The sequence below is a fragment of the Gobius niger genome, assembly GCF_951799975.1.
Source record: "Gobius niger genome assembly, chromosome: 1".
Classification (NCBI taxonomy): domain Eukaryota; kingdom Metazoa; phylum Chordata; class Actinopteri; order Gobiiformes; family Gobiidae; genus Gobius; species Gobius niger.
Window position 1 is genome coordinate 17089139 of NC_136852.1, and position 26779 is coordinate 17115917.

At 38.7% G+C, this 26779-nt stretch overlaps 2 protein-coding genes across 4 annotated transcripts; one reads left to right on the forward strand and one right to left on the reverse strand.

The window, feature by feature from the left end:
- Positions 1 to 240: 240 nt before the first annotated feature.
- On the reverse strand, positions 241 to 11441 carry smc4 (structural maintenance of chromosomes 4). Of its 3 annotated transcripts, XM_079560728.1 has the most exons (24): positions 11217 to 11441; positions 10005 to 10162; positions 8924 to 9114; positions 8438 to 8629; positions 7451 to 7627; positions 6301 to 6465; positions 6060 to 6187; positions 5768 to 5908; positions 5465 to 5615; positions 4608 to 4772; positions 4302 to 4535; positions 4040 to 4225; positions 3749 to 3910; positions 3440 to 3665; positions 3274 to 3350; positions 3005 to 3157; positions 2799 to 2925; positions 2490 to 2679; positions 2226 to 2370; positions 1965 to 2138; positions 1423 to 1605; positions 1090 to 1322; positions 835 to 1018; positions 241 to 756 (listed from the first exon to the last, which is right to left on the reverse strand). In XM_079560728.1, the coding sequence occupies exons 2-24, from the start codon at positions 10150 to 10152 to the stop codon at positions 604 to 606; spliced, it is 3885 nt and encodes a 1294-aa protein (XP_079416854.1). In that variant the 5' UTR covers positions 10153 to 10162; positions 11217 to 11441; the 3' UTR covers positions 241 to 603. The 3 variants fall into 3 exon arrangements, with proteins under 3 accessions (XP_079416854.1, XP_079416855.1, XP_079416856.1); XM_079560729.1 differs by lacking the exons at positions 10005 to 10162; positions 11217 to 11441 and adding an exon at positions 9879 to 9968; XM_079560730.1 differs by lacking the exons at positions 10005 to 10162; positions 11217 to 11441 and adding an exon at positions 9752 to 9819.
- A 283-nt stretch (positions 11442 to 11724) lies between these two features.
- On the forward strand, positions 11725 to 26709 carry ift80 (intraflagellar transport 80 homolog (Chlamydomonas)). Its single transcript, XM_079566539.1, has 20 exons — positions 11725 to 12211; positions 12293 to 12346; positions 12500 to 12722; positions 12941 to 13051; positions 13153 to 13221; positions 14364 to 14473; positions 15011 to 15100; positions 15170 to 15307; positions 20746 to 20925; positions 21542 to 21660; positions 21743 to 21817; positions 22324 to 22487; positions 22682 to 22746; positions 23030 to 23165; positions 23239 to 23386; positions 23450 to 23621; positions 25541 to 25630; positions 25782 to 25954; positions 26033 to 26156; positions 26321 to 26709. Exons 2-20 carry the CDS (start codon positions 12311 to 12313, stop codon positions 26429 to 26431), a joined length of 2334 nt encoding a protein of 777 aa, XP_079422665.1. The 5' UTR covers positions 11725 to 12211; positions 12293 to 12310; the 3' UTR covers positions 26432 to 26709.
- Positions 26710 to 26779: the final 70 nt, after the last annotated feature.

The window sequence follows — 26779 nt, forward strand, 5'->3', positions numbered from 1 at the left end:
TCTAAGACTTCTCTATAGCTGGGGTCCCAAGATGTTTTCTAAGATACAGTATAAATATATACTAATAAGAAAACATCGAACAGGATTAATTTATGAATCAAAGTCAATGAAAAAATAACTTTTTAAAGGTTTTCGCTCAATATTCATTTTTAAAATGAGGCCCAAATTTACTTGCATGGAAATGTCGGGGCTCTTGAACTGAAGTTTGTGGAAAAGAACAGCTACAGTTAATGTATACTTTGTCCCCGAAGGAAAATTTGTCCTCTGCATTGGACTCATCTCCAGATGTGGAGCAAGGCTGGTTAAAGGGTAGTCAGTAACGTGATAATTATTTCTGCAGGTCTTGAATATATGGTCCTTTTGACTTTTTTCTATTTTTAAACCTTACGGCAAGAAAAAGCCATATGTGTACATCAGTCACTTTTTGTTAATTTGCTTCTAAGTTCAACTTGCTCACAATGTGTGTTTAATTGACCAACACCATTATCAGACATTTGATGTGAAAAAGTTTATTAGAGAAATCAAATAGCAGCGCATTGTAAATGGAAAATAGTGGAGAGAATATATACATAACATATAAAAAGAAAAGAAACAATGGAGGTCTTAAGCAACTTCTTTGAAAACAATGGTCTTGGGGTTGATGGCCACACTTTTGGTGGTGTTGTGTGTTTTGTAGATGCCAATAAGGCGGTCTGCGATCTCAAACATGTTGTTCCTCAGGGAGATTATAATAAACTGAGCATTCTTGGTTTGTTCCTAAACAGAAACGAGAGGAAAATGAATCAGCGTAATAAACATCACAAATATAATCCAAGATGTTACATTAAAACTTACGTATATGTAACAGGCCACAATGGAGACATTTTTAAAGTCCAGAGCAGCATCGATCTCATCCATGAAGTAAAGTGGAGTAGGCTTGTAGTGGTGAAGCGCAAACACTAAAGCCAGGGAGCTCAGAGTCTTTTCTCCTCCAGACAAGTTAAAGATCTTTTTCCAGCTCTTCTTGGGTGGACGGACACTAGAATCATATTATGATATTAACATTGCTGCAAAAGTCAACTAAATAATACACTAAATTCAGCGTTTTACCTGAACATGATTCCCTCAGAAAACGGGTCCAAACTGTCGACAAGCTCCAGCTCTGCGTCTCCCCCTAGTGTGAGCATTTGGTAGTTTTCCTTTAACTTGTTTGTGATCATGTTGAATCCCGTCATAAACTCGTTGAGACGCTGTTTACGCAAATCTTCATAACCGCGTTTGAAGTTGTCCCTCTCTGTGGTTATTTCATCAAGTTGAGCCACTCTCTGCAGGTACAGTTCCTCCTATCAAGCCGCACCAAGTGATTGAAGAGCATTAAAACACTTAAACATAGAAATAATCAGTGCAAGTATGATAAGGCGCTTTACTAATTGAGATAAATACCTTTTTTTTATACTCAGCAATGGCCCCCAGATTTGGTTTCAACTGAATACACTGTGATTCTAGTGTGCCTATTTTGTTGATGATGACATTGGGGTTAGATATTTCCTCGAGCTCATCAGGAGTAAAAGTCTGAAGTTTCTCTGCTGGTTTGTCCTCAATTGAATGAAGAGATAGTTTGGAAGCCTGAATATCAAGACAAGTAAATACATATTCAGTCATCAACAAGTAAAAAATTAATTCATTATGAACAAATGTTGTTGAGGTTGAGGCTCGCCTTACACATTCAATCTACAATGAAGGCAAATATTTGAAAAGGGAAGAAATAAGTAATTGAGCAAAAGGAGTCAAAGAGTGAAGTTGTGTCAGTGCGTCCTCATACCCAGGCAACATTTCCAAAGTGAACTCTACAACTATTTACAAGTTATACTGACACATTGTATTATCAGTTCAGTAAATGGTTTATAGACAATACTAATAATGTGATACAAACTTAGCCACAATATCCTTGCCCTATGTTTTGCTTAGGAGACAAATTCAGTCACCTCTTTCTGCCAGTGCTTGATCTTGTTGCTCTGCTCTGTGATGCTGGTGTCAATCTTCTCAATGCGAAGCCGAACATTCAGAGACTCCTCTTGCAGCCCGTGATCCTGCTGTTGTAACGCCTTTATCTCTTTCAATATGGCCTGGTACTGCTCTTGCACCTCAGGAAGGGCTGCCTAAAAGACATTATTCATAACTCAAACACATCTACCCTTTTTTTTGTGCTTTGTTTGAAAAAATAACATAAAAGAACAGATAATCACCTCAGCTTCTTGGTGGTCCTTCATGATTTCTCCAGCCTCATCTTCCAGTTTCTTGAGCTGCTCTGAAAGCTCCATCATGGATTTCGCATTTTCCTCCAGCTCGCTCGAAACACGATTCACACCCTCTTCGCACTTTTTCAAATTACTGGGGTTAAAAAAACAACCACGCAGAGAACGGAATAGTTACAGAATTCTTAAAATAATCCTCACAGTTAGGATAGCCATGTTCAATACCGACAGAAGAGAAAATAAAACAAATCTTACCGATCTGCAGTCTTAATAGCGACTTGGGCTTTGGTGATTATGGAAGAGCATTCATCCAGCTCATTGTTGACTTTGGTCAGTTTGTCTTGTTGAGCCTTGAGTTTATGGCTATTGATCTCCACTATCAAGTTATGGAGCCGTTTCACTTCATTATCCACCTTCCCAGCTTTACTTGATGCAGCCTCAAAATCTGAAACAAGTGGCAATGCAGATTAGTAAAAGTAAGAATAATCCATACCTTGTAGGCAAGTCCCATCTCGTATGATTTTCCTGTAACTTCACTACTGCAGTACTATTTTAGGATGGTACCTTTTTTAAAGGCCTCCAGGCTTTTCTCCAGCTGTTTCTGTTTGGCTTTGTCAGGAGCAGCAGCCACAACATTAGCTTCAAGTTCCTTAATCTGAAGTTTTAAGTGAGTCTCCTGATCAGCGAGATTCTGAAAGAGTTTATAACAAGCAACACTCTTAGGATTGAAAATAAGGAGAAAGTGTTATGAGAGGCAGTGATTGGCATACCGTCATGCTCTTGGCATATTTCTCAAGGGTGTTCTTCATGTCTCGCAGCTCTGGCCTATGGTGCTGGACATTCTCCTCCAGCTGCAGCTTTCGCTCTTGACAGCCCTGAAGTTTTGTCACTTTCTCAGTGAGCTTGCTTTCCATTCGGTCGAGCTGGGGGAAAAACACAAACTTGATTATCCATGGTGGCCAACAATTTGGAATGTTTATTCTATAGGCAAAAGAAACATGGTTTTAAAAAAAGATATTTTTGATCAATTGAATCATACCTCTTCCTGGGGGACTTCTGTGTTGATAGAAGAACCCATTCGCCCCTTCATCACTCTTCCTCCTCCAGTCATTGTGCCTGTTACACACATTGGTTGTTTAAACGATAAACCTCTATTGTTGGATCATTTAATTGTTAAAAGATCATTAAAAAAATTAAGGGCCTACCAGCCATTTCAATGATCTGTCCCTTTAAAGTCACCACTCTCCAGCGTTTTTCTTTCTGGAAGGCCATCCGAGTTGCCTGCTCCATGTCTTTGGCCACCAGTGTGTCCCGAAGGGCAAAATAAAAAGCTGGACGGACACTCCCATCCTTTACTCGCACCATGTCAAAGAGCCTTGGACAGTCCTCTGGCGTCTTTATAGGAGTCATATTCTTCTCCCAAACTTTCATCTTATACACAAGTGGAAATATTATATAATAACAAATATCTCCCAATACCGAAAACATTGTTGCCTATAATCAAGATAATTTACCTTATCAAGTCCTATGAAAGTAGCCACTCCAATGTTTTGTTCCTTTAAAAATGTGACACATTTTTGAGCAGTGTCAATGGTGTCGACAACAATATTGTCTAAAGCACCACAGCTCGAGGAGATGGCTACGTCATACTTTTCATCAATGGCACCAAGGTCACCCTGCAAAAATATTAAATACATTTAACACCCATCTTATACTAATCAATGGATATGGGGTATGTTGTACAACAGCCAAATTGTTTAATGAACTAGGCCACCCTTGATTTACAGGATAAATCATCATCTCACCAGTCTGCCCAAAATGCCTGGGATTTTGCCACTTCTTTTTTGCTGCATAAGAGCATCAAGGACCTTTCCACGGCTGCGGTTAGAAGACAGGGAACTTTTAGCCTCATCAACTTTCTGACGCATCTCTCTGACCACCTCTCGAGTCTCATTATCCAACTTCACCAGCTGCTCCAGCTCCGCCTCATCCTGAACAGTCATGAGAGAAACTCAAGTTTTCTGATCAGTGTATCGGGTAATCCATTATGTTGTTTTATGTACCAACCTTTTTAAGTGCCTCTTCCTTCAGTGGTATTTTGACTTGCAGGTCTTTAATAGCTGCACGTCGCTCTCTGAGCGTGTCAGAGGTTGTCTGTAAGGTTTGCTTGGCTGAGTTAAGCTGTGTGACAGCAGTGTTGTGGCGACTCAGATAAATATCCAGCTCTGACTGAGCTAGGTCCATGCGTGAGCGAGTCTCATTTACCGCCTTATTGAGCTCCATAAGCTCTTTTTCTTTGGACTATCACAAAGATAGACATGAAGTTACACACAAACAATATCCAAAGAAAAATCGTAGCTTTATTAAACACACCTCTTTGTCTTTCTGCAAACCACTTGTTTCTTCTTTCAGACTCTCCATCACCTTCTTCAGTGTTTCTTCTTCTTTTGCCTTCTGCTTCTCCAGCTCCTCTTTACGAGCAGCTGCTTCAGAGATGGCCTTTTCACTGTTGGCTGGTACTTTGCGCACTTCCTCCAGCTAGAATATTTATGGAAAAATAAATACATTTATACAAAGACAAGTAATGATGAATTCATCTAGCATTACTAGTTGGAGTAGAAGACGGAGACTAGTATTTTTATTATATATTTTTTCCCCTTTCTGTTCAGGAAATTGTAGCGTCTATTATAGGAAATTCCTTGAGGTAGAGTTATCAAAATCAAAATGGGACAAGAATTGACAGGGCAACCATTGCCTGACAAGCAGCCCAAGGATGTCCAAGGCAAGCCGAGATATTACGGTCTAAAGCACATTTTTCCTGTAGCACACACCAGTTAATCAGTTTTGGCCCCCTAGTGGCTAGTTAGAATATACCCATCTACCAACGTTGTTCAGAAGAAGTACAATAACCAACAATTAGTTATATATAAAGCAAATATAAAACAAAAAGTACAAATTAAAGGACTGGCATTTACTTAAATAATTTTACATTTTTCTTTCCTCCACATGGTGAAATAGAAAAAATGGCAAACTTCGTATTGCAATTAGATGTTAAATATCACACATTCCTGGTTTGTAAAAATAAATAAAAACATGAATATACATATTTATATTAATACAAATGCGGCGGTGTAACAGATGATGAGTGTTTGCTTCTCGGCAGCTAAAGGAAGATTTCTGTCATTGAAAACCATTAAAGTGTGACCGGGATATGAAGAAAAGTAACAAACCTTTTCTTTGTCTTTCTCCAACTGCTTCTGAAGTTTCTTGTTCTTGCTTTTGGAGTGTTTAATTTTTTCACGAACTTCCACATCCTGAAGGTCCAACTGGGTGAACTTTTCCTTTTGAGTCTCCATGTACTTGTTTAGCTTATTTTGTTTTCTGGAGGGGGAAAAAAAGCTCTTTATCCATCTGTTCTATAAAGTTAGTTTTTTTCCCTCCCCATTTTCTTCCTTAATTAGGATTATTAAATATAAGGAGCAGCAAGTTAGAAAATGAAAGTTTTGATGAGGACATTTGTGAAATAAACTGACTTTTCAACATTCTTAAGCTCTTGATTCATTTTTTCCATCTCTTGTGATAGTTTTGCATTCTTCTCTGCAAGTTCCTTTGTATCTTCTTGAATCTGTCTTTTTTCTTGCTCTTTATCCGACACACGCTTTTGTAGGTCATTTCTAAAAAACAACAACAAAAAAGATTATAAACATTATGTATATAAATCACATATAAAAAAAGAAACTGACATGCAACAAATTTGAATTAAAAAAATCCTAAACATTGCCAGAATATGCATGTGCGTGTAAGATGTGCTCCTTGTGTACTCACACATAGTACTGGCACAGCTGGCTCCTGAGTTTGAATATGCCATTCTCCAAAGTAAGGAACTCTACAGCCTTGTTCTTTTCCCCTTCCAAGGAATTCTTCTCCTTTTCCACCAACTTCACACGATTTAGCTGAAGGGTTAAAATATTGCATTTTTTAAACATTACAAATTTCCCAAGCGAATATCTATTTTGAATAGGTCACCCCCCAAAAAAATATAAAAAAATAAATATGTATATAGTACCTTCTCTCCCCTGTGCTCATTCAGCAGTTCAATGCGGCGGGATAGGACTTGGATGGGTTCCTTAAGTCGGCAAGAACCAATAATGTCTTCAAGGTACTCAAGCATGCCCTCATCATGCTCTGTCTGGCCTTTGGGCTTCATCATTGCTATTTGCTCCACCTCACCCTGAGTTCAGAACAAAGAAACACATGTGCAGTTATTTTAAAAATAAATTATACAATTCCAATAAAATAAAAAGCCTGCTTGCTATGGGTCAGACAAACATAAAAAAAGAATAAAAATAAATAACTTTACTCAGACACACACACACAGAATGTCCACTCCACTCAAACGCTCCTATGCCAGAGGTTTGTGACCATGAACAAATCACAGTACTATCTCATAGTCTTGCAGAAAGAACAGGCTTTCGCTTGACATAAGTTTCCCTAGTGACACATAAATGTATGTATTATATATAATATATTGTACACTTGAGCAAACACAAGTTATCAGCAAACTGACCACAAAACCACAATGATGGACAGTCTTCTCCACTAGGCTACAACACACACACAAAATACAACTCAAACATTATTTACAGTATTTTCCTAATCTAATTAATACAAAAAATACGTACATACATATATATATATTTAAAAAAAACAATGCAAGCACAAAATGATACCAAAAAAAGAAATAAAACTAAAATGTGGCATAAAAGATAATGAAGGGTGTTTGGTCCAGCCACACTGAAGCAGCAATGCTAATATTGGAGTCTATTTTGCACACCAATATTTTCGTGCTGCTACAGCGTGGCAGGTACTGTAAAGAGAATATTATTTCTAATTAATGCATCACAACAATTGCATCCACAGATGAGGAAACCAAAAGATTTTCCTTAAAATTCTAAAGCAGCAAATAATGGTTCGCACCTTTTCCACATTGTTTCAAACCATGATGCGCTGCTATAGCAGTCTAAGGGCTGGCATGGGGCACATCTTATCATTTCCAGTCCAGGCAATATCCACAGACAAGGTTGCATTTCAGATAATTATTATAAAAATAAAATAAAAAACACTCAAAAACAAAGCACAATGTTCAAGATTCCCTGACAGTGAATAAAAATTAAATAAAAAATAATAATGTAGCAAATACTGTATATTGAAATTACCTGCAAGATCAAAAATCTGTTGTGGTCTAAGTCAATACCATGACTTCGTAGTAAGGCACCCACATCTTTAAATGTGGCCTTTTTTCCATTTATGTAATAGGAAGAAGAATTGTCTTTGTTGGCCGTCCTGGAAACATAGAACTTGCTGTTGGGGATGACTTCGTAGTCATCTCCTTCCTGGCTCAGAGGGGGAGGGGCAGAAGACAGAGCAGCTTAGACCAGAACATTTCAAAAGAAACTCTTAAAAAAAAAAAAAAAAAAAAAATGTTCACACTAAACTCACCTAAACTCTTAAACTGAATACACAGGCAGTAAGAGATATTTGCTTTGAAGCGTGGCAGGTAACATTGACTGCTCAATGCTACCTGCCACCCTGCATATGTGTCCATTTTAATTTGTATTTATAAAATATATCCATTTGGGGGGGAAAAATTATTATTTTCAGAAATACTAAACACTGCATTGTGAGAATTCTGCACTCAGTGAGAACTTGTCACTTTAGGGGAATAAAAAAAAAAGAGAATCTGATTCTCTTGGTCTGAAACAGTGGCGTTTTATTCCACTGTTACTATACTTTTGGATTACATGTGTTTTAAATTTGATTAATGCCACCAAATGCGTTCTCGGAAGAGATTTTCTGGTTAGCTAAATAAAATATACTGGATATTTAAACCATGTTTAGTTTAATGTCAATTACCTATAGTCTTAAGTATGTGATGATGTGCTGGATAAAAAAAAGAAACTGCTCATAACATTAGTATTTTGAATAAAATTAGTTAACATAATTTGTTGACATAATTTGTCAAATATAGAAATGTATATTTTATTTTAAAGCAAAAAAGTGGGAAACTTGAAACAAATATTAAAAAATTGTATTTGTTAAGCCGAAATGTGTGATTATGTTAAGCCGGAATGTGTGATTATGTTTAGCAAATGTTAAAGTTAAAAACGCACACACAAAAATCAGACATAGTGCATTGTTTATACCTTATCAATAATCTTTTGGAAGTGCACCTCCACAGTGCAGCTTTGAACATCTTTATGTTTGTCAGAACTATGAATCAGCACAGAGAGCTTTTTGGATCGGATCTTTTGAGCTCTATACCCAAACACAAACAGCATAGAGTCTATCACATTGGACTTGCCACTCCCATTTGGGCCGATAATGCAGGAAAAACGCTAAAGAGAGAGAGAAAGAGACATATAAAGGAACATCCATGAGGATAACTGAAATCACAAAAATCATCATTTGTTACACGATTCAATTCACATTAAATAGAGCGAACACAATACAATGCTATTAATAAAAGCTAACAAAGCACAAAAGAAAAAGACAGATTTCAACTATTCAATAACTATTTTACAGTTAATTTGCATTTGATTATATTTTAAGAAAATGTTTTGCTCACCAGCTGATGAACAGAATGAGCTACATGTATTATCTATTTCACATGCATTTAAGTTTACTCGTACCTTGTGAAAAGGTCCCAGTATCTGCTCGCCTGCATAAGACTTAAAGTTGCGATTGACTAAATGTGTTATCATGAGGCGAGGGGCCCCTGGTTCATTGGTCATTGCTGGGGGCGGGGGTGGAGGGATGCTACCGAGAATCTCCTCCAAACTTCGGTTGTCAACGGCCTCGACTGCCTCCCCCTGAGAGGGCTCTGTGACACAAAAGCACAACTTTTATCCGTCTGTTTCAGGTGGAGGGGCGAGTGGTGCGTGGGGGAGGGGTACTGGGTGAAAACAAACAAACAACACAGCGACCAAGTTAGACAACAGCGTTCGCACAATGACCTCCAAATAACACTGACACGATATACTTTTTCTTTGTTCACAAAGCAAGGCTCTAAAAGATTAGATCGCGAGCCACTTATGAACCAGCCTGTGCTATAAACGCTCCCTCCACGAAGACACGTAGATGCGCCACTTTCATTCCCTCGAGGAGTAATCATTAGGCAGTCTTTCAATCGCCAACTTTACATCAACATTCACTTGTGAAGTAGCTCTTCCACAGTTTGACACATAACGTGGCAGTTTATTTGACATCAGAGCAAAACCCATCGAACTGTCCAAAATGTATTGCAGCATGCATCTATTGCGCTCAAAATAAACAAGCCACAGTCAAGCTTACTACATAATTATCAAATGTGTCAGTCATTTAACATAAAGTCCTGATCAGAACCCAGTACTTTAAAATAGCCAAGAGCCTCAAACTTGACCAAAAAGAAAAGCCTGCGATAACAAATCAGAAATGTACACGGTCTATACATGCATATAAAACTGTATATTTGTCTTTACCTCGTGGTCATAGATAGTCCTCATGTTCATCGTCCCTATGTCCATCCAACAGATGCAACTTTAAGCCAGTAAACCAAAAACTCACGTATTGATGAGTGGTACTTAAAATATCGGGCACTCTACGTACGTATGGAGATTGAGAGCAACATAATCCAATACACTGGCGTTGGTCCATTTGCAAGAACAGACGCAATCCCATTGCGAACAAGACTTATTAAGATCCAGAAACACCAAGAGCGCTTCTGTTACTTGCCAGTTGTCGGTGGTGCCTCCTTTTGGCCATTGGAGTTGGTTTCTGGAGGGGGTACATCCAGCTCGTCTTCGGAGTCATCCCGAGGCTGTGACCCTTTCCCTCTGGGCTTGGCAGAGGCAGTGGAGCTTTTCGATGTCTTAGACGGCATGATTTTATATCTAATGAGATGTTTAAAAAAAAAAAAAAAAGGTTATTATTAAATAGTGAGGATTATAATTAATAACTGCTTTTAACTGAAAAATAATTAATGCCGTTATAGTCCGACTCGACTGAACTTTTGCCTTCAAGACTAACAGGTTTACGTTACGTAGGGTTGACACTGAATGCTGTCAAAATATCTCAATTGCACAGTATTGTAAAGAAGTGTTAAATACTGTCTAACCGCCTATTAAAGCGTATAGTGTATTTATATACTAATAAACTAAGATTAGAGGGATACTTTACTTCATAGTTTGTATTACATTATCAAGCTGGCCATGAAAAAAAGTGGTGCGTAAATGACTTTTCAAACAGCCTGATGTTAGCTCAGTCTGCTCCTGTAGGTTACGGTGCTCTGAGCTACACTGACGTCGTGACGCAGCCTGTGGTTGTGGGTAAATAACGGTGTGTGAAAGCTGTCCAAATAAGACATCCCTGAAACCGTCAAAGTGCACAATAAACCAATTAATGATATTATCTTTATGCAGTTGAAAATGGGTATGATTGTTAGAGGGCCAATTTGCTTACAATATTCTATCCTCACACTTTTTTTTTGTCACATAACATTTGAAATATGAAGCAATTTGGTCAATTCTTAAATTTCTCTCTTCTTGTTCTCTCTAGTTTAATATTAATACAGTATTGGCGTTGAAAGCAAAGAAAACATACGTGTTAATTTAACCCTGTATCTAAAAAGATTCCGAAAAAAACAAAAACAAAACGGGGATATATAAGTATATAAAGGAGCTTAGTAAAAACAGAGGCTTACTGAGCACTTATTCTAGCATTCGTGTATTGCCGTTCAGCCACTGAGTACAGTAATGCTAGTGTATAATCAGAGCAAACAGGGAAGCAGTTTCTCTTTGCATCCGAGCAGCCCTCACCGATACAAAGAGCATCAAAGTTAAACTTTTGTTAGGGGTATCGCGTAAGCGACGAGCCATATCCGCGACTTTCTCCAACAATTACACGCAAAACAATATCCAAATTGCCCATCCAAAGCTTTCCAAGTACCTTCCACAATGAGCGCAGAGTTTTCCGGAGTAGGCTACTCTTGTCTTGTACACAACCAGATGAGTAAAAATGTGAATAGTTCCGAATGTTTGAGATAAGTAATCCAAAAATAATCAACAGCGCGTCATTCCAACAAACGCTCCCCCTTGAAAATGTTCTGCTTTTACAAGCGGCAGGCAAACGATGAGGTTCGGAACATGGGTGGCTCGAAAATGTTCACTTGTAAATGGCGCCTAAACTCTGCCGTCAAACCAGATTCGTTACAAACTGACGCAAAGCAGAGTGGTACGTTCAAAGGGCAAGTGGAAAAAAATTCAAAAGAGGGAAGGGAGCCAAACTCGTGTCGGTTTAACGCTACAAATATGTTGCCAGAACAAATTCATCAGAAACTCACAAAAAATACATTTATCAAACAGGGAGGGAAAGTATTTCGATATTTTCTACATTTAAAATGGTGTGTTGTTTTACGTATCTGCGCCGTTGCCTAGTTACAAAGCCCCACCCCGAGTGTTTGCTACAGATCAGGTGACAGCTAGGCTACATCATCGAGCTATAACGCTAACATTCAACTCCGTTTACTTGTAAAGCTCTCGTTATAAGTCTAATTGGTTTAAGGGATGCGTTTTATAATGCATGCACATTTCACCATTGGAAGCGAGTCTCAAATCACTGTCGACTATTTCCGGTGACCTATATTATTTAGCTAGCAAAATTAGCTTAGCTGTCATATTTGCTGTCATACGCTTGCTTTATGGTTGCTTTAACAACCGACATGGTTGCAGTTAATTACGTGAATTCGTCGATTCGCCGCATAGTTTGTGTCAGCTTTTTATGGACAATCGGGGTAATGTTAGGATGAAGATTCTGTTCAGGCTAGCTTGGGCCACCTAAAGATTTGCATTAGCAACCGATAAGCGCCGTAGCAACAGAAGACGCCTTTTCTCTCATCTTTCAGCCCTTGGACATGCCAGACACTGACTCACTAATAACTTAAGGTAAGTTCTTTATTTTTGTGTGATATTGTTTTGACAAAATATAGACTAGAGAATATATCACACCTGTTTTTAACTCCATAGGAACCGCAAGAATTGATCATGAGATTGAAGACCTCACTGCTCAAGGAACCAAAGCATATCCTTTTACTTTAGAATAATTCAGTGTAATCACAGGGTAAGTTGCAATCATAAATCAACAGCACAAGGATGTGAACTTGTCTTGTAGTTTTACTATTGTGACTGTTATTTTTTCCATCTGTTCCACCGTATGTTCTTAACTTTTGCACACATAAAGAACTAGTTAGTTGTGTTGGTTGGACCTCAGCAGATGAACTGTACTCCTGCAGCGAAGATCACCAGATATTGAAGTGGAACTTGCTAACAAGTGAGACGAGCACTGTTGCCAAGCTTCCAGATGACTTTTACCCTGTTGATCTTCACTGGTTTCCTAAAACGGCGGGCTCCAAGAAGCAGAATCAAGCCGAAATATTTGTTATCACCAGTACGGATGGCAAGTATTTCTTCTTACATAGATACATTTTGAAAAAAAGGCACACACAAAAATCAGTACCTTTTTAACTGATTTACATTTTCCTACAGCTGATTTTTAAGTCTTCATACAAACAGCAAATTACCTAAAATATATTAATTTAGTCACAAATATATACTATAACTTCCCACAGCATTGCTTGTGTTATTTCAACTGTATATTCTGACTTTTTTTTTAAGGAAAATTCCACTTAGTTTCTAAAATTGGGCGCATTGAAAAGAGTGTTGAGGCACACAATGGTGCTGTCCTGTCTGGCAGATGGAACTATGACGGGAGTGCACTAATTACAGGTATTTACTGTGAGGAGCAATAATATGAAATGGGTTTCAAAAATTTTTCTGGCACTTGTCTTTCTATCGGTACATCTTCATCCTTTTCAAATTTATTGTAGCTGGAGAAGATGGGCATATCAAGATCTGGTCCAAAAGTGGAATGCTGCGGTCTACACTTGCCAGTCAAGGTACAAAATTGTGAGAAAGACAGTACATTTTTTATCCAGGGTGTCCGCTGGGTCTGAAAAAGGAAAATTAAGACCCTTAATAAGTATTATAAGTCTTTTTAATAAAGAGTGATTTTCTAAGGTATTCATTTTTGTTTTTGCATTGACTTTTTTGGTTTATCAATAAAATTGACAGCGAAATTATGTAAATGTTATAGAAGTTGAAGAATTTAAAACGTTCGTTGAAGCCACTCAAAGGAGGTTGAAGGAGGTCTTTAAAAAGTCCTAAAAAATCCTGCAGATACCCTGTTATAATAATTCAGTATGTATCATTTGGATTTAGAAGTATAACAAGCCGATTATGTATGCAGTTAGATCATTTTAACATTTCAGAATTTTTTATTGACTCCAGAATTGGGCACTGGTTATGTTATGTTACCTTAAGTACAAGTTAAATCTTTAAAACACTGCTCCTTACTAACAATGTATCAAAAGTTTCTGGAGTTCATAGTTCCAACTGGGAACTGGTCTATTCCCCGACATTGCCATAGCTGAACTAAACAAGGCAGGCACCACGAGCCCAGCTGTGCACCAGCAGCAAGTGTGCGAAGCCATTAGTGAATCAACAGATGGAAACATTTTGGAAACACAATGTTATACTGCTACCAATTAACACCATCTCCTCATTCACTGCTAAAAAAAGAAAAATAACAAAAACTATGCATAACATGCCAGTTTTTTCAGGACAACCAAATAAAAAATCTACAAGTTGTGCAGCTAGCTACAGTCTCCCTTTCGTAGCCTTTGTCAGTTTTGGATCATGTGAGCAACCACATGCACCTGGGATGGGGTTAAATGTCAGCACCCCCTTTAACACACGCCAACCAAGCACATTGACTCTAAACTCCGATTCATACCGGTACACAACTGCGCTACAGAGGTAAGGCTAGTTTGCTCAGCTGGTGTGGCTGCAAACTAAATACAATTCATCGGGGCGAATGGGTTGAGGAAAAAAGGATACCTGTCAAAAGGGCAGAGCAATTAGATGCATCCATGACCTGCAGTTTAAGTGGATGAGTTGAACTTTATTTTAAAAAATGTTGTCGTTGAGTTTGAAGTTTCACACAGTGACATACAATCTTTAATGCTTTTTTTAATTCTAGGTTCCCCAGTGTATTCTGTGGCTTGGGGCCCTGATTCTGATAGAATTCTCTACACATCAGGAAGGCAGCTTGTCATTAAGCCATTGCAGCCTAGTGCTAAAGTCATTCAGGTACACCATTTTAGTTTAAGTGTGTATGTTTTACTTCAGATGTGCTACAACAGTTTTATTATTGTTATTATCAAGCTATAACAAAAGTGTAGGTTTTGCATGTACTTTATACTTTGTCATGGATAACTAATATGTTTTAATGCTTTGTTTAATGGTCTTCCAAAATAAGACCACAAAAGATGATCAGGAGTCCCTTGGACTTAAGGTCCAAAGGTCGGTGGTACAAATCCAGCTCCGACCAGTGCATACACTGTCATTGTGTCCTTGAGCAAGACAGTTCACACACCCTGCCTCAGTCTGAGCGTAGTGTGTGGGGGAACAGTGGTGCTCAAAGTGCCTTTGGCGCAGATTGGCAGCTGCTGCTTTTCTGTCACTCTACCTAGAGCTTAGTACCACGTTGAATGAATAATGATCCTATGTGAAGCTCCTTTGACCATGTCTGTGAACAGTGGGATTATGGGAAACAAATAAATTCCCTTCCCTACAGAATGGCAGTGTTGGCTCAAATACCTTCTTTTTATTCTCTTTTTCTTGCAGTGGAAGGCTCATGATGGTGTAATTTTAAAAGTTGACTGGAATTCAGTCAATGACTTGATAATATCTGGGGGAGAAGATTGTAGATATAAGGTAACATAAGGCCATAAAATTGATTACTTTTGTTAGCATTCATGTTTTAAAAGTATACTTTTGTAATAGGTATGGGATAGCTTTGGTCGGTTGCTTCACACATCATCACCTCATGACTACCCAGTCACCTCCTTGTCCTGGGCTCCAGACGGAGAGCTGTTTGCTATGGGATCCTTCAATACCCTGCGACTCTGCGACAAGACTGGAGTAAGAGTAAAACTTTTATTCAATTCATATTTGTGACATGATGCACCTTTGAACTCTAAACACCAATACTTTCAAAGGTTTGGATGAGATGGTCTTATTCGCTTGGAGTATTTCTATAGATTCTATAAACCCATACACTCTAATGTATTTACTTAAAACAATATTACCACTTCATATTTCCTAATCCGTACTACGCTCTTTGGATATCTTATTGTTGTCTGCCTCAGTTAATTTATTATGATGGTAATAGTGAATTGTAATCAAATAATTGGCAGAACAACAAAAATATAGAAAAAATAGAACAAATAATCAGTTCAACTAATATTTGAAATCTTGATTAGGTATTGATCTTTAACTACAATAGGACTATTTTGACTTCTTAAATGAAAATTGCTATACCCACTCTAACTCAGTGTTGTATTTTGTTGATGTTTAGGTTAATCAGTACAGTAAGCAGTGTCACTTTCACTTACTATCATGACTAATGAGAAGGGTTTCATTCTGTATCTGCACAATGAAACCTGCACTTAAAACGTGCTGCTGCTGGCTCAGCAGGATCAGCCTTGTCCTTTTAACTCTTTCATCTCCAAACTTGGTTTGAATTTCTCAACTGGTCTGCCCTTTATTTTCTTTCTCAGCATTTACTCTCAGCACCACTGGCCAAGTGCAGCTTTCATACTCCCCATGGAAATTGGAAATAGCAATACTCAATGGACGAATGTAATAGGGGCTACTCATAGTAGGTTTGCTTTATTTTGAGATGGCCTGATATTCCCTGAAACTGTTTTTGTTTTTTTTGCTATTTCTATTCTTTCGTTCTTTTTTTTATTATTAAATGAAATATGTATATTAATGGTTACATTTAAAATTCACTTGGCTTTTAGAGGACACAAAGAACCTCACTGTCCCCTTTATAAGATTTGAAAGAGACAATAACTTACTGTCTGTGTGTCTAGTATATGCATGTGCCCACATGCCTGTGTGTGCACTTGAGTGTGCAGCCAGTGCTGTGCAAATGTGGCTATAGACAGCAGTCTATTTACGAGGCGCTGCAGCTGGTGTCTAGCGTCTGGACCCTGTCACGAGCCTTGACACTGTCACTGGCTAACAAGTAGGACTCATTGTGCCTGGCGAGCACCCATTGCTTTTCTCTGCTCTCTAAATCTCCTCCTCTCCCTTCTCAAGTTGTTTTTATGTCTTTTGTTTCAAAAAATCAGTATATAAGAATATACGCTGGTTATATAACGAAAGTGATTTATTACTCTGTTCTCATTTTTGTAAATTTTACATGTCTCTTTCTTTTCTGAAACCCTCCCACCTTCTTTTTACTAGTTGGGTCCAGGGGGGTCCCCACAGTCTTTGTGCACACTATTTGCATCACCCAATCTACAGTTTGTGTCCAAGTGGGAAGGCCATCCCTCTTTTCTTTGTGTTTGCTGTTAATCCCCCTTTTCTCAATTATGTGTGCCATTTTTCTTTCTACTATTTTTAACATTGTATTTTTCATCCATTGAAATTAGAAGTTAGTGTGTTGTCACATGAGCCAGTGGCTGATCAAAATTGCAGGTCTTTCAATGAGTTCACTAACCGCTGCAATTGTACTATGAAAAAGCAAATTAACTTGCCATGGAGATTTATTTGCCTGCTCATCTTCATCTGTTTTTATCAAAAAATCCAACCTGAGAATAAACTGGACAAATCATTGCGAGGGAAAAAACTATAACCAGTGAAGAAAATCTGAACAAACTCAGTAATGTGTTGTAACTGTTGGTAGAAGCAGTGGTTGAAGCAGTTAAAAAAGGAGGCGACTGTGAGAGAAAGTTTGAGAGAGAGCGGGTGAGGGAGTATTGTCAAACAAAGAGAGTCCTGAGTCAGCACAAAGCAGTTTCTCTCCAGTCACTGGGCAGGGCTTCTCTCTCCCACTTGTTCCCTCCCCCTGCCCTCAGCGCCCACCTCCCTCCAACTGTGAGCAAATCCCTGCCTCTGCCTGCTCTTTCTTGCCGTTCTTCCCTATTGAGTTACGCATTGATTTGTTTGTCTTTATGCGTATATTGGGTGGGAGTAAACTACATGAACGGTACTTGTTGAGTACCTGGTTAATCAATTTTGCCTTGAAATCCCAAAAGTGTTCTGCTAAACCTTTACATTGGAAAAAATATCAGAAAAAGTTGAAGCGGTGGGGGCAGGGTTTACATGGAACTGTCCAATATATCCTAGGTTGGCTTAGACGTTGGATCTTGGAATATTAGTCTCATTACTTTCTTTACGTTGCTCTCTCCTCTATCTTCCTTTGCTTATGACAGTGAGCCTACCCTGCTCGTCTCTGGCAGAGTCATCACGGTTAGTAGCCCTAAATCACTACCTTCACTCTCGAGTTAAATATGCCACAGTAACAGAGAGCTAAGGAGGTGGAGTAAGAAAAAGAAAGGCAATGGAACGGCATGGAGTCAGGGTAATGCTGTGTTACAGTCAGGACATGGTTATTGATCTGTTTCAGGTTTTGGTTAAAACAATAATTATTTTAGTATAAATGCGTAGATTTGTGAACTTATTTTTTAAATACTTTTAATACTAATACTATGTAAATGACTCCTATTCCTTAATTGATACATTTTCTACCTTCTGCAATTATTAGATCAGCAGAGGAGCTTTTGATTGAGACTGGATTTGATTTAGTCAGAGAACACTTCCTGAACCAGCAGAAAGCACATCGTACTGGTTGCTCGCCTCCATATTTGGGTAAAGCGCCTTATGCCCCGCAGCACGCCTAAATCCTACAATAACCTGCGTGTTTGTGTGTAGCCTTGAATGTATGTTTATGTGCACACGGCTGGTGCTAATAGAAATCTGCTGTCCACCTCACAGCTGTGTCCTGCTGATGAGTCCCAGGAGGCCCCAGCATGTGTCTATGGTTACTCTGTGGAGGCTCCAGCATGAGGCCATGTGTAGATCATTACTCTCCTACACATACACTCCAGTTCGCCCTTTCTCCTCCCGTCACGCTCCTCGTGCTGTCTTTTTTTGTCTCTTGTTTCCTTGTGTTTTGCCAAAGCTCAAATGTGTGCCACACCGTACTTGTCACTGGCACAGACTCTACAAATTTCTCCATCCTGGCCATGAAGTTGTACTATTAAGTTTCAGTTTCTCAGTAAAAGTTGTCCAGTACATTGTTGTTTACTTCCTGTATTCTGATTCTTTATATTGATGGGTGTGTGGACAATGTTATAGTTCTCTGTTTGTCTATATGTCCAGTGACGGTTACACCCCAGTGTGTGTTGTGTTTATTATGTGAAGGGATTTACACTTTGTACCTGCACTGCCAGGTCTTGTCCTGCACTCACAGGGAAACTGAAGCCAGCTGGCTCTGCACAGAGTCTGCCAGCTGTTGTGATTTATGTAAGACTGTTAACTCCGGGCTTGGTTGTCCCCCTCTGTCCCTGTAGTGCTTGTGCAGAAAGATATGAATGTAACTTTATCCTAGTCAAAACTCAGAAATTCAACCACTTTGTTATTTCCTCCCGTTGTTGCAGGATCTAATGATATTCCTCGGTAATTTCTGTCACCGTTGACTTTGTGTTGATGGAAACCATTTTCTTTATATTGTGATAATGTAATACAGTGACTGAATTTTCCAAGAACCAGGTTTTGTGAATTACACCCTCCCAATGGCAGTTTGTGGTGCACAAGACGAATAAGTAAAACCCACCATTTTGACATTGTTAAAGGAGCAGAAAACAGTCATGGCAGATGTGTAGTATTTAATACTTGTGAAGTAATGCGGCTGAATCATGGGCTGAATCAGCAGATAGCTCCACAGGGAGCTATTAATGCAGACATGTGTCATTAACCCTTTCACTGTCCAAAGCTCCGCCTCCACTTCCCTTAGGCCCCGCCTCTTGCTTCAGTCCGTCTGTTCCAAGTTCATAGAGAGGAGCCACTGTTCCTCATGTTTTATTATTAAACCATTTGCGCTCATTCATGATCTAAGTGAGCAATTGAATTGGCTCTTCTTAACACAAATCATGTCCTCACAAATTGTTATCTCAAGTTCAGACCTTAATTCACGGTACTCTGAAACTTACTCTGATACTTCCTGAACATATTTTTTCTTTTGTTGTTTTAATATCAAGACTTGATACATCACTGATGTGATAAGTCTTAAATATTGATGACCTTTTAATAAATATGATATATGAGATATGCGGAGCATCTAGTACATTGAACATTCTCTGCAGCAAACACCAGACTCACTGTGGAACCAAACTTCAATCTATGGCCTTGTCTCTTAACACGAGCTTCTATTTACTGAATCAACATGTGTGCAGTCTATACCAGTCTATACGCTCATTGTAAGCTTAAGGGTCTCCCACTTTCTTTTCCGTACTCAGCTAAAAACTGTACGTAATGTCTGTCACCTTCTCTCTGGTCACAAAGATGCCCATTATAGACATGCTTTAGTGACCAGAACATAGACTTCAGCTAATGAACAGCCACACTAAACTTCATAAAATTAGTTTTCTACCTTTTCAAGTCTTAATGACTGTAAAACATGAAATTGTGAAATAGAATATTATGAATATTAGTGTAAGACTAGTACTTCTCAATTTTATATTGAGTCCCATGTCATTATTTGACAACAATTTCAACATAACTCTTTATTCTGCAATGCATTTCTTTCTGAACATTTATTTCTTCTGAGTTTGAAAAGCTTGCAGGGTCCTTTTAGTAGCCAAAAGGCTCAGTGTGTTAAAGGCATTAGGTAAGAGTGGATCCAGCACTACTCCTTCGACAGATATCAAATATCTCGCTTCATTACAGCCTGATATCTAACTTCAGATGTATGAAGCTATTCCTCACTCCTCCAGGCCTCCCTTTCTCTCATCACAAATTTAACACAACAGTGCGAAAAGTTAACGCATGATTTTCCCTGTTACATTTGGAAAGCACTTAAAGAATAACATCATAGTTGTGATAATGATGTTAAGCATCCTCTTTATACAATATACTTTTCTCACTCATATGCCTGATATTGTATGTGCACTTATTTTACATGAAAGGTGGTTAGAATAATTGCACCACAAAAGCACATTTTCTTGGGCGGCACGGTGGCGCAGCTGTTGGCGCTTTACAGCAAGAAGGTCCTGAGTTCCGGGTGCCCGGACCTTTCTGTGTGGAGATTGCATGTTCTCTCCGTGCCTGCGTAGGTTTCCTTTGGGTCCTTTGGTTTCACGTACTACTAAAAACTCATACATTAGGCCAGGATGAATGAGAGCACTTTTGTGTGCAACTGTCATCAAAGGATAAAAATTAGACAATGGCTATTATCTAGTATGGCGAATTTACATGCATGAGTCCCAAGTGTGTTCATTAACATGCACTGACTAAATAAACAAGTTAATACTGCAGAACTCTGAATGTGATTGTGTTTTTGTCCCCAGTGGTCCTATGCCTTGGAAAAGCCCAACACTGGGAGTGTGTTTAGTTTGGCGTGGTCTGCAGATGGCACTCAACTGGCTGGTTCCTGCGGTAATGGACATGTCATCTTTGCTCATATAGTGGAGCAGCACTGGGAGTGGAAGAACTTTGTGATCACACTCGTCAAAAGAAGAACCATGCAGGTAGTTGGATTAACTTTAATGTCTGTAATCTGTTTTAGTTTGGCAAACGGTAACAGAGGAATGTCAGCACTTTTCTGTACATGAAATGTACTACTCTGATTATTAAACTCAGTACAGTAAAGCATTTTGCATATTCACACAACTAAATAAAGACATCCGATGATAACTCAAAATTGTTGCTCTGCGCAAATGTACTATACATCTCTTACAAGCCAAAGTCTCCCTGTTCTCCTTTTCCTCCTCACAGTCCGCTAAAAAGTGCACATCTGCCAGTGATTTGTGAATCAGCCAGCTAAATTTACCACCTTGTGGTCAAAGGTTTTTATTCCTGGATGTGTTGCATGTAAATTTAGCTTCTGGAGAGGCAGAGGAGGAAGATGTGTAAAGCTGTATAAATAACCCCACCTTTCACCTGGTGCTGGAAAAGACTTTCACAGAGTTATAGAGAGCGGGCTCTACGAAGGTATTCATCTAAGCAGGTATAAGGGAGTATACATCAGTGTACACATACATTACATGTCATACAGATAAAGCATAAAGTTTTCATATTTACTAGTTGTCTTTACTTGTACTGTATCTGCAAGTTTAAAAGGTGAAGCCTATTGTGTTTTTGTAGGTTTTAAATGTGGTAAATGAGGCGGTGGATGTGTTGGAGTTCAGGGATCGGGTCATAAAAGCCTCACTCGCATTTGGACATCTTGTTGTTGCCACCTCCCTACAGTGCTACGTTTACAAGTAATAAGTACTTTCCTATTCCTGTTTTTCTTCAGCATTTTCAATGTTTCATTTTGCCATTTCCCTTTTCTTACTTTCTTAGTTCGAGAAACTGGAATACTCCCCTAATCTTTGAACTGAAAGAAGGAACGGTCAGCCTCATTGTTCAGGCAGAAAAGTAAGTGATTGTGATTGTATATGCATTATTATTAGTTTTTGTGTTTTTGCCCATAGTACATACAAAACATACTTGCTAGCTGAGTAATGAAGCGTACAAATGGATGTTTTTGCAGTCTTTATTTTCCATTGGATACACAATACCACCGTAAGAGCTAAAAACAAACGTATGTCAGTTCTCAGTTCAACAAATTCAATAAACATAACCGTTATACAAATCTATGTTACCTTTTTGCCCTTTTTCAGCCAGGAGCTAAGAGTAGGTTAGAACCATATAATGCCTTATTCCCGCTGTGTCAACATAAACACATATAAACACTTTCTACCATGATTACCGGAAATTACAATCCGTTACAGAGAATGTTATCATCAAAGTTGTTGTATTTTGCTTTTTAGAATACGTAAAAAAATAACACATTCAATTTTTTTTTTTTTTTAAGGTTTGCCATTAATTTTGCATCTATTTACCAAATATTTACAATGGATTTCATTGTTTCTTAAACCCAGACATTTTTTGCTTGTGGACGGAGCAGGATTGTACATATTCTCATATGAGGGAAGACCCATTTCATCTCCAAAATATCCTGGGATGAGAGCTGATATTCTTAATGCTCAAGGCATCTCTCTTAGCAATGACACAATTGCACTCCGGGACAAAAGTGATGAGAAAGGTAAGAAGAGGCGACACTCTGTCCCTTCCTCTTTGTTACTATTTATGCTTATGTTTTTATTGAACCTACTACATGTCCTATAGTGTTTTTGTGTCTTGTTGTGGTTAATGCTGACAAATTCCTCCAGGGACAATAAAAGTTTAATTCATTCAAGTTTAACCGATGCCCTGACTGTGTTTTCGATCGTCCGTTAGTGATATTTCTCTTCGATGCTCTGACGGGGAAAGCGCTTGGTGATGGCAAACCCTTGACTCACAAGGTAAAACAGTTTTTGCTTTACTATTTGTTTATGAGAATTGCAATCACATGGGCTCCATGTTTGCAGGTTTTATACATAATAAGACCCCATGGACACAAAATACAGTGTTAAGCTGTATACAGAAGATGATGTATAACCTACATACTTAGATAATTACTGTAAATAGCTCTGGTTTTGACCGACAATGTTGAACTTGTGAAATCTGTCCACAGTTTTCACTCATGTGTTGTTTTGTTAAGTTATATCTTATTTTGTTCATGTGAAATTTTATCTTCCTGTCCAGATGGAGGTAGTGAACATTGCCCTGGACCAGTTCGGCCCGCTGAAAGAGCGTAAAATTGCTTTCATAGATAAGAATCGAGACCTTTACCTGACCTCTGTACAGTATGCTGGTAGAGAACCCAAAATTTGCAAAATCGGTAAGAAATATACCACATATTATAGCCTGTAAGCTCTCTGTAAAGACGTGTGACAATTCATTTTATCTCATAGGTAGCATGGTTCACTGCATGGCATGGAACGATTCTGCTAACATCTTGTGCGGTATTCAAGACAACCAGTTTACTGTGTGGTACTACCCAAGTGTGGTATTTGTAGACAAAGAACTTCTTCCACATACTCTCTATGTAAAAGAAGGAAGGTAAGTGGCTAAAATGATTAAAAAAAAAAAGTATTCCAAAATAACTGGTAATTTTTTTTAAAGTGAGTTTGCCCGGGCACCGAATATTTTAAGTTATGTCGGCACCAAGGTGACGTTGCGCCAAGGGGATGGTTCTCTGGTGTACAGCACTGTGCCTCCTTATCCAGCCATTCTCCATGACTACATCTCCTCTACGCGCTGGGAAGATGCGCTGCACCTGTGTCGATTTGCCAAAGTAAGTTACTACTAATGTTTTGACTACATCGCAGAGCATATTTTCAAATATAAACTCAAAACATGTTTGCCAAAATGCCAGTAATGCCAAATATATGCTCCTAAAGATCAGCTAGACATCAACAAGGCTTAGGCAGTGGCTTGTCAAAATAAAGTATTTGAAAGATTTGATAGATTTTAACCTATTGGCTTTCTGTTGTCAAGAAGCAGCATATCCATGGAGACAAGTTGATGAGGTTCCTCTCCCAGCAAAGTTAATAATGTAAAAAAGACCAAAAAGAGAAAAAAAGACCAAACCCACTCACAGTGAAGATGCTTTTAGGGTATTTTTTTGCCAATTAAAACAAAGACTTTTTAATTTTTTTATTTAATTGGGTAAAATGCTACACAGTATGACACGACTTAAACCCTATCTTTCATGTCTATCCGATTTTTAAAGGAACTATTACGCTTTCAGACATAAATATTGACTACTTGACTTTTCCTCACAAGTTTGCTTCAGAACCTGGTGTAATTCCCAGCAGAGGGCAGCAGAGGGGAAATAGTTCAGTCAAATGTGTTTCTGAGTGACAGGTGTTTGGTTACAATGCACACAAAAAAATAACAACAATTTCTCTAAAATGTTTGAATGTGCTGTACACTGCACTTAACTCAGTTTTTCACTTAACTGAATTTGAATTCGGTGGCACGTTTATACCCAGTGTAACAGTTACATACATAATACAGTTTGATGAGTCTGAGTAAAGGCACTGACAGGTGTATGAGAGCAGCGTAGCAAGATTTAAAGTGATGTAGATTAATACTCTGTTTTTGAGTTGTTTTTATTTTTCCCTTTGCCCCTTCCCCCCCCTACTACTTCTGGTAAGCATTGGGTGGCAGTGTGGCTCTTCCCAGAAGTGCAGCGGCTAAAATGAGCATTCGCCCTTTCTCCACCTGATTGGTGCCTGAAAAAGACTCGCCGTTTACAGAGAGTGTACTCGAGAATCATTTTTTGCAAAAGTCACAACTCGTCATTGTGTGAAATACAGAATCACTTTACATTTAGTTATATTCACCTGCATCTTTTTGCATATTAGAATTGTCCCCACTCTGATTGTTTATAGCATAAACCAGATATACAACAAACATTATGGCCATTTTCTACTCAAGCCTTAGAGTCTATGCAATAAATAACTTGACTCTTCCTAAGCTCACTCTTATTTCCATTATTTAACATTCAGCCACTTTGGATAAATACTGACTTGGAACATCCCACAATTTGCAATTTTGATCTATTCTGCGAGACTAGACTGCTTTTAAAGAGGGGGTATTATGCTTTTTTTCAATCACATAGCACCAGTCTATAGCACACTACAATGATAACGAAACCTTCTGTTGGTCTGTAAATGCAGTAAATTAGAATAACTGCCTTGTATAAAATTGCTCTCTCAAAATGGCTGTAGCGAATGTCTTGAAATACCCCCTCTTTAAGAACCTCTGACCCTTTCCGACACGCCCCCTCCACACGCTGTCTGTGGCATCAGTGGGGAGGGGGTTCTGCTGAGGAGCAGTGGTTGGTTACTCAGCTGGTGACAAAAGCTCGGAGGCGTTTCCAGGAGGTGGGGGCGTTCCTAGGAGGACTCAGGCAAGCCTATCCCTAAAATGGCTGCCATCAGAGTTTTTACAGATTACTCAAAAATACGTGAATGTGCCAAGACAACACTTCAGGCATGTTTTAATGAGGGAATGACATAATAACATGATGTAAAGCTTGAAAAAGTCAATTTTGCATAATACCCCCCCTTTAATACACCAGCTCGAACAGGCATGTCTACTCCTGTCTCCGCCCATTATCAGTTGCTTTACTGTAGAGAAACTTGCCAAATTACATTTTAAAACAAAAAAAGAAACCCCTCTGAATCAGTTTCTTCCATTCTGCAGGACCAGTCTTTGTGGGCTTGTCTTGCCGGGATGACAATGGCTAGCAAAGAGTTAACAACAGCAGAGACGGCCTATGCTGCCATTGGAGAGGTATGCGCATCTCTAGAGTCTTTTCTAAACCACATTTTGCAGTTCATTCTAACAGATTACAAATGTAACACCAATGAAATCATTTAAAGACGTTGATCGCAGACTCCTTGAGGGGTATAGTGTTTCATCTCCTCTCCCTGTTTCCATGCAGTTACCACGTGTGCAGTATATTAACTTCATAAAGGAGCAGCCGTCTAAAGAGTCCTCTCTGGCTCATATGCTGCTCTTTAGTGGTCAGGTCCAGGAGGCTGAAGCAGTTTTGTTACAAGCTGGGCTCATTTACCAAGCCATACAGGTCAACATCGACCTGTTCAACTGGGAAAGGTACATGGCTTTGGTAATTATTTGTGTAAAGCATTTTGGCTATTTATGATCATACTGTAGGTTGGCTTTTCTGTTCAGAGCATTGGAACTTGCAGTCAAACACAAAACCCACGTGGACACTGTGTTGGCCTTCAGAGAGCGGTTTCTCCACAAGTTTGGTAGAAAAGAAACTAACAAGAGATTCCTTCAGTATGCTGAAGGGGTAAGTCACTGCAGCCTGTTTAGGCTATTAAATAATCAAAGCTGAAACTCTTTCTTACAATATATCTTTGCATGTGTCCCTATAGAATATTTGTGGGCTAAACATTGTCCTGATTAAAATGGAATATTTTCTCTTGCTGATTTGAGGTTGTTGTTTTTTTGCAGGTGGAAGTGGACTGGGAGAAAATTCAAGGGAAGATAGAGATGGAGTTGTCCAAAGAGCGAGAGAAGGCGGCTAATGCATCTGTCAGAGGCAGCATGGCCTCACGTCGTTAATGTTTGAGCCACACAAGCATTAACTGTACTGGGTCCACAATTGCCACGTTGGTGTGCTTTACAAATGCAGCTGAGACGAGTTACTGAGCTGCTATACCCACGTTCATATTATGTTGTGTTTGTAATGTGTTGTTTGACAGAGTTGTGTAAGGTATTCTTTAGTTGTGAATGAAAGAAGACTTTAATCCAGAATATAAAGGAAAAGTGTGTATTCCTCACCATTATGGCCTTTTATAACAACATTTCAATGTAAAACTCTATTCCTTTTATTTTTTTTTAAATATTTTTATTAGTTGAGCTGTTCTCTGTTCTCTTGCTAAATGAGGTTTACTACACATACTGTATTTT

Excerpts from the sequence above, each read along its gene's own strand:
- smc4 (XM_079560728.1), bottom strand. The coding sequence starts at position 10,152 with ATGCCGTCTAAGACATCGAAAAGCTCCACTGCCTCTGCCAAGCCCAGA. Across the intron at positions 7,628-8,437 it reads TCCAAAAGATTATTGATAAG|GAAGGAGATGACTACGAAGT; the intron begins GTATAAACAATG and ends CCTCTGAGCCAG. Across the intron at positions 2,371-2,489 it reads GCTATTAAGACTGCAGATCG|TAATTTGAAAAAGTGCGAAG; the intron begins GTAAGATTTGTT and ends TTTTAACCCCAG.
- ift80 (XM_079566539.1), top strand. The coding sequence starts at position 12,311 with ATGAGATTGAAGACCTCACTGCTCAAGGAACCAAAG. Across the intron at positions 21,661-21,742 it reads CTACAGTGCTACGTTTACAA|TTCGAGAAACTGGAATACTC; the intron begins GTAATAAGTACT and ends TTACTTTCTTAG. Across the intron at positions 23,166-23,238 it reads ACCCAAAATTTGCAAAATCG|GTAGCATGGTTCACTGCATG; the intron begins GTAAGAAATATA and ends TTTATCTCATAG.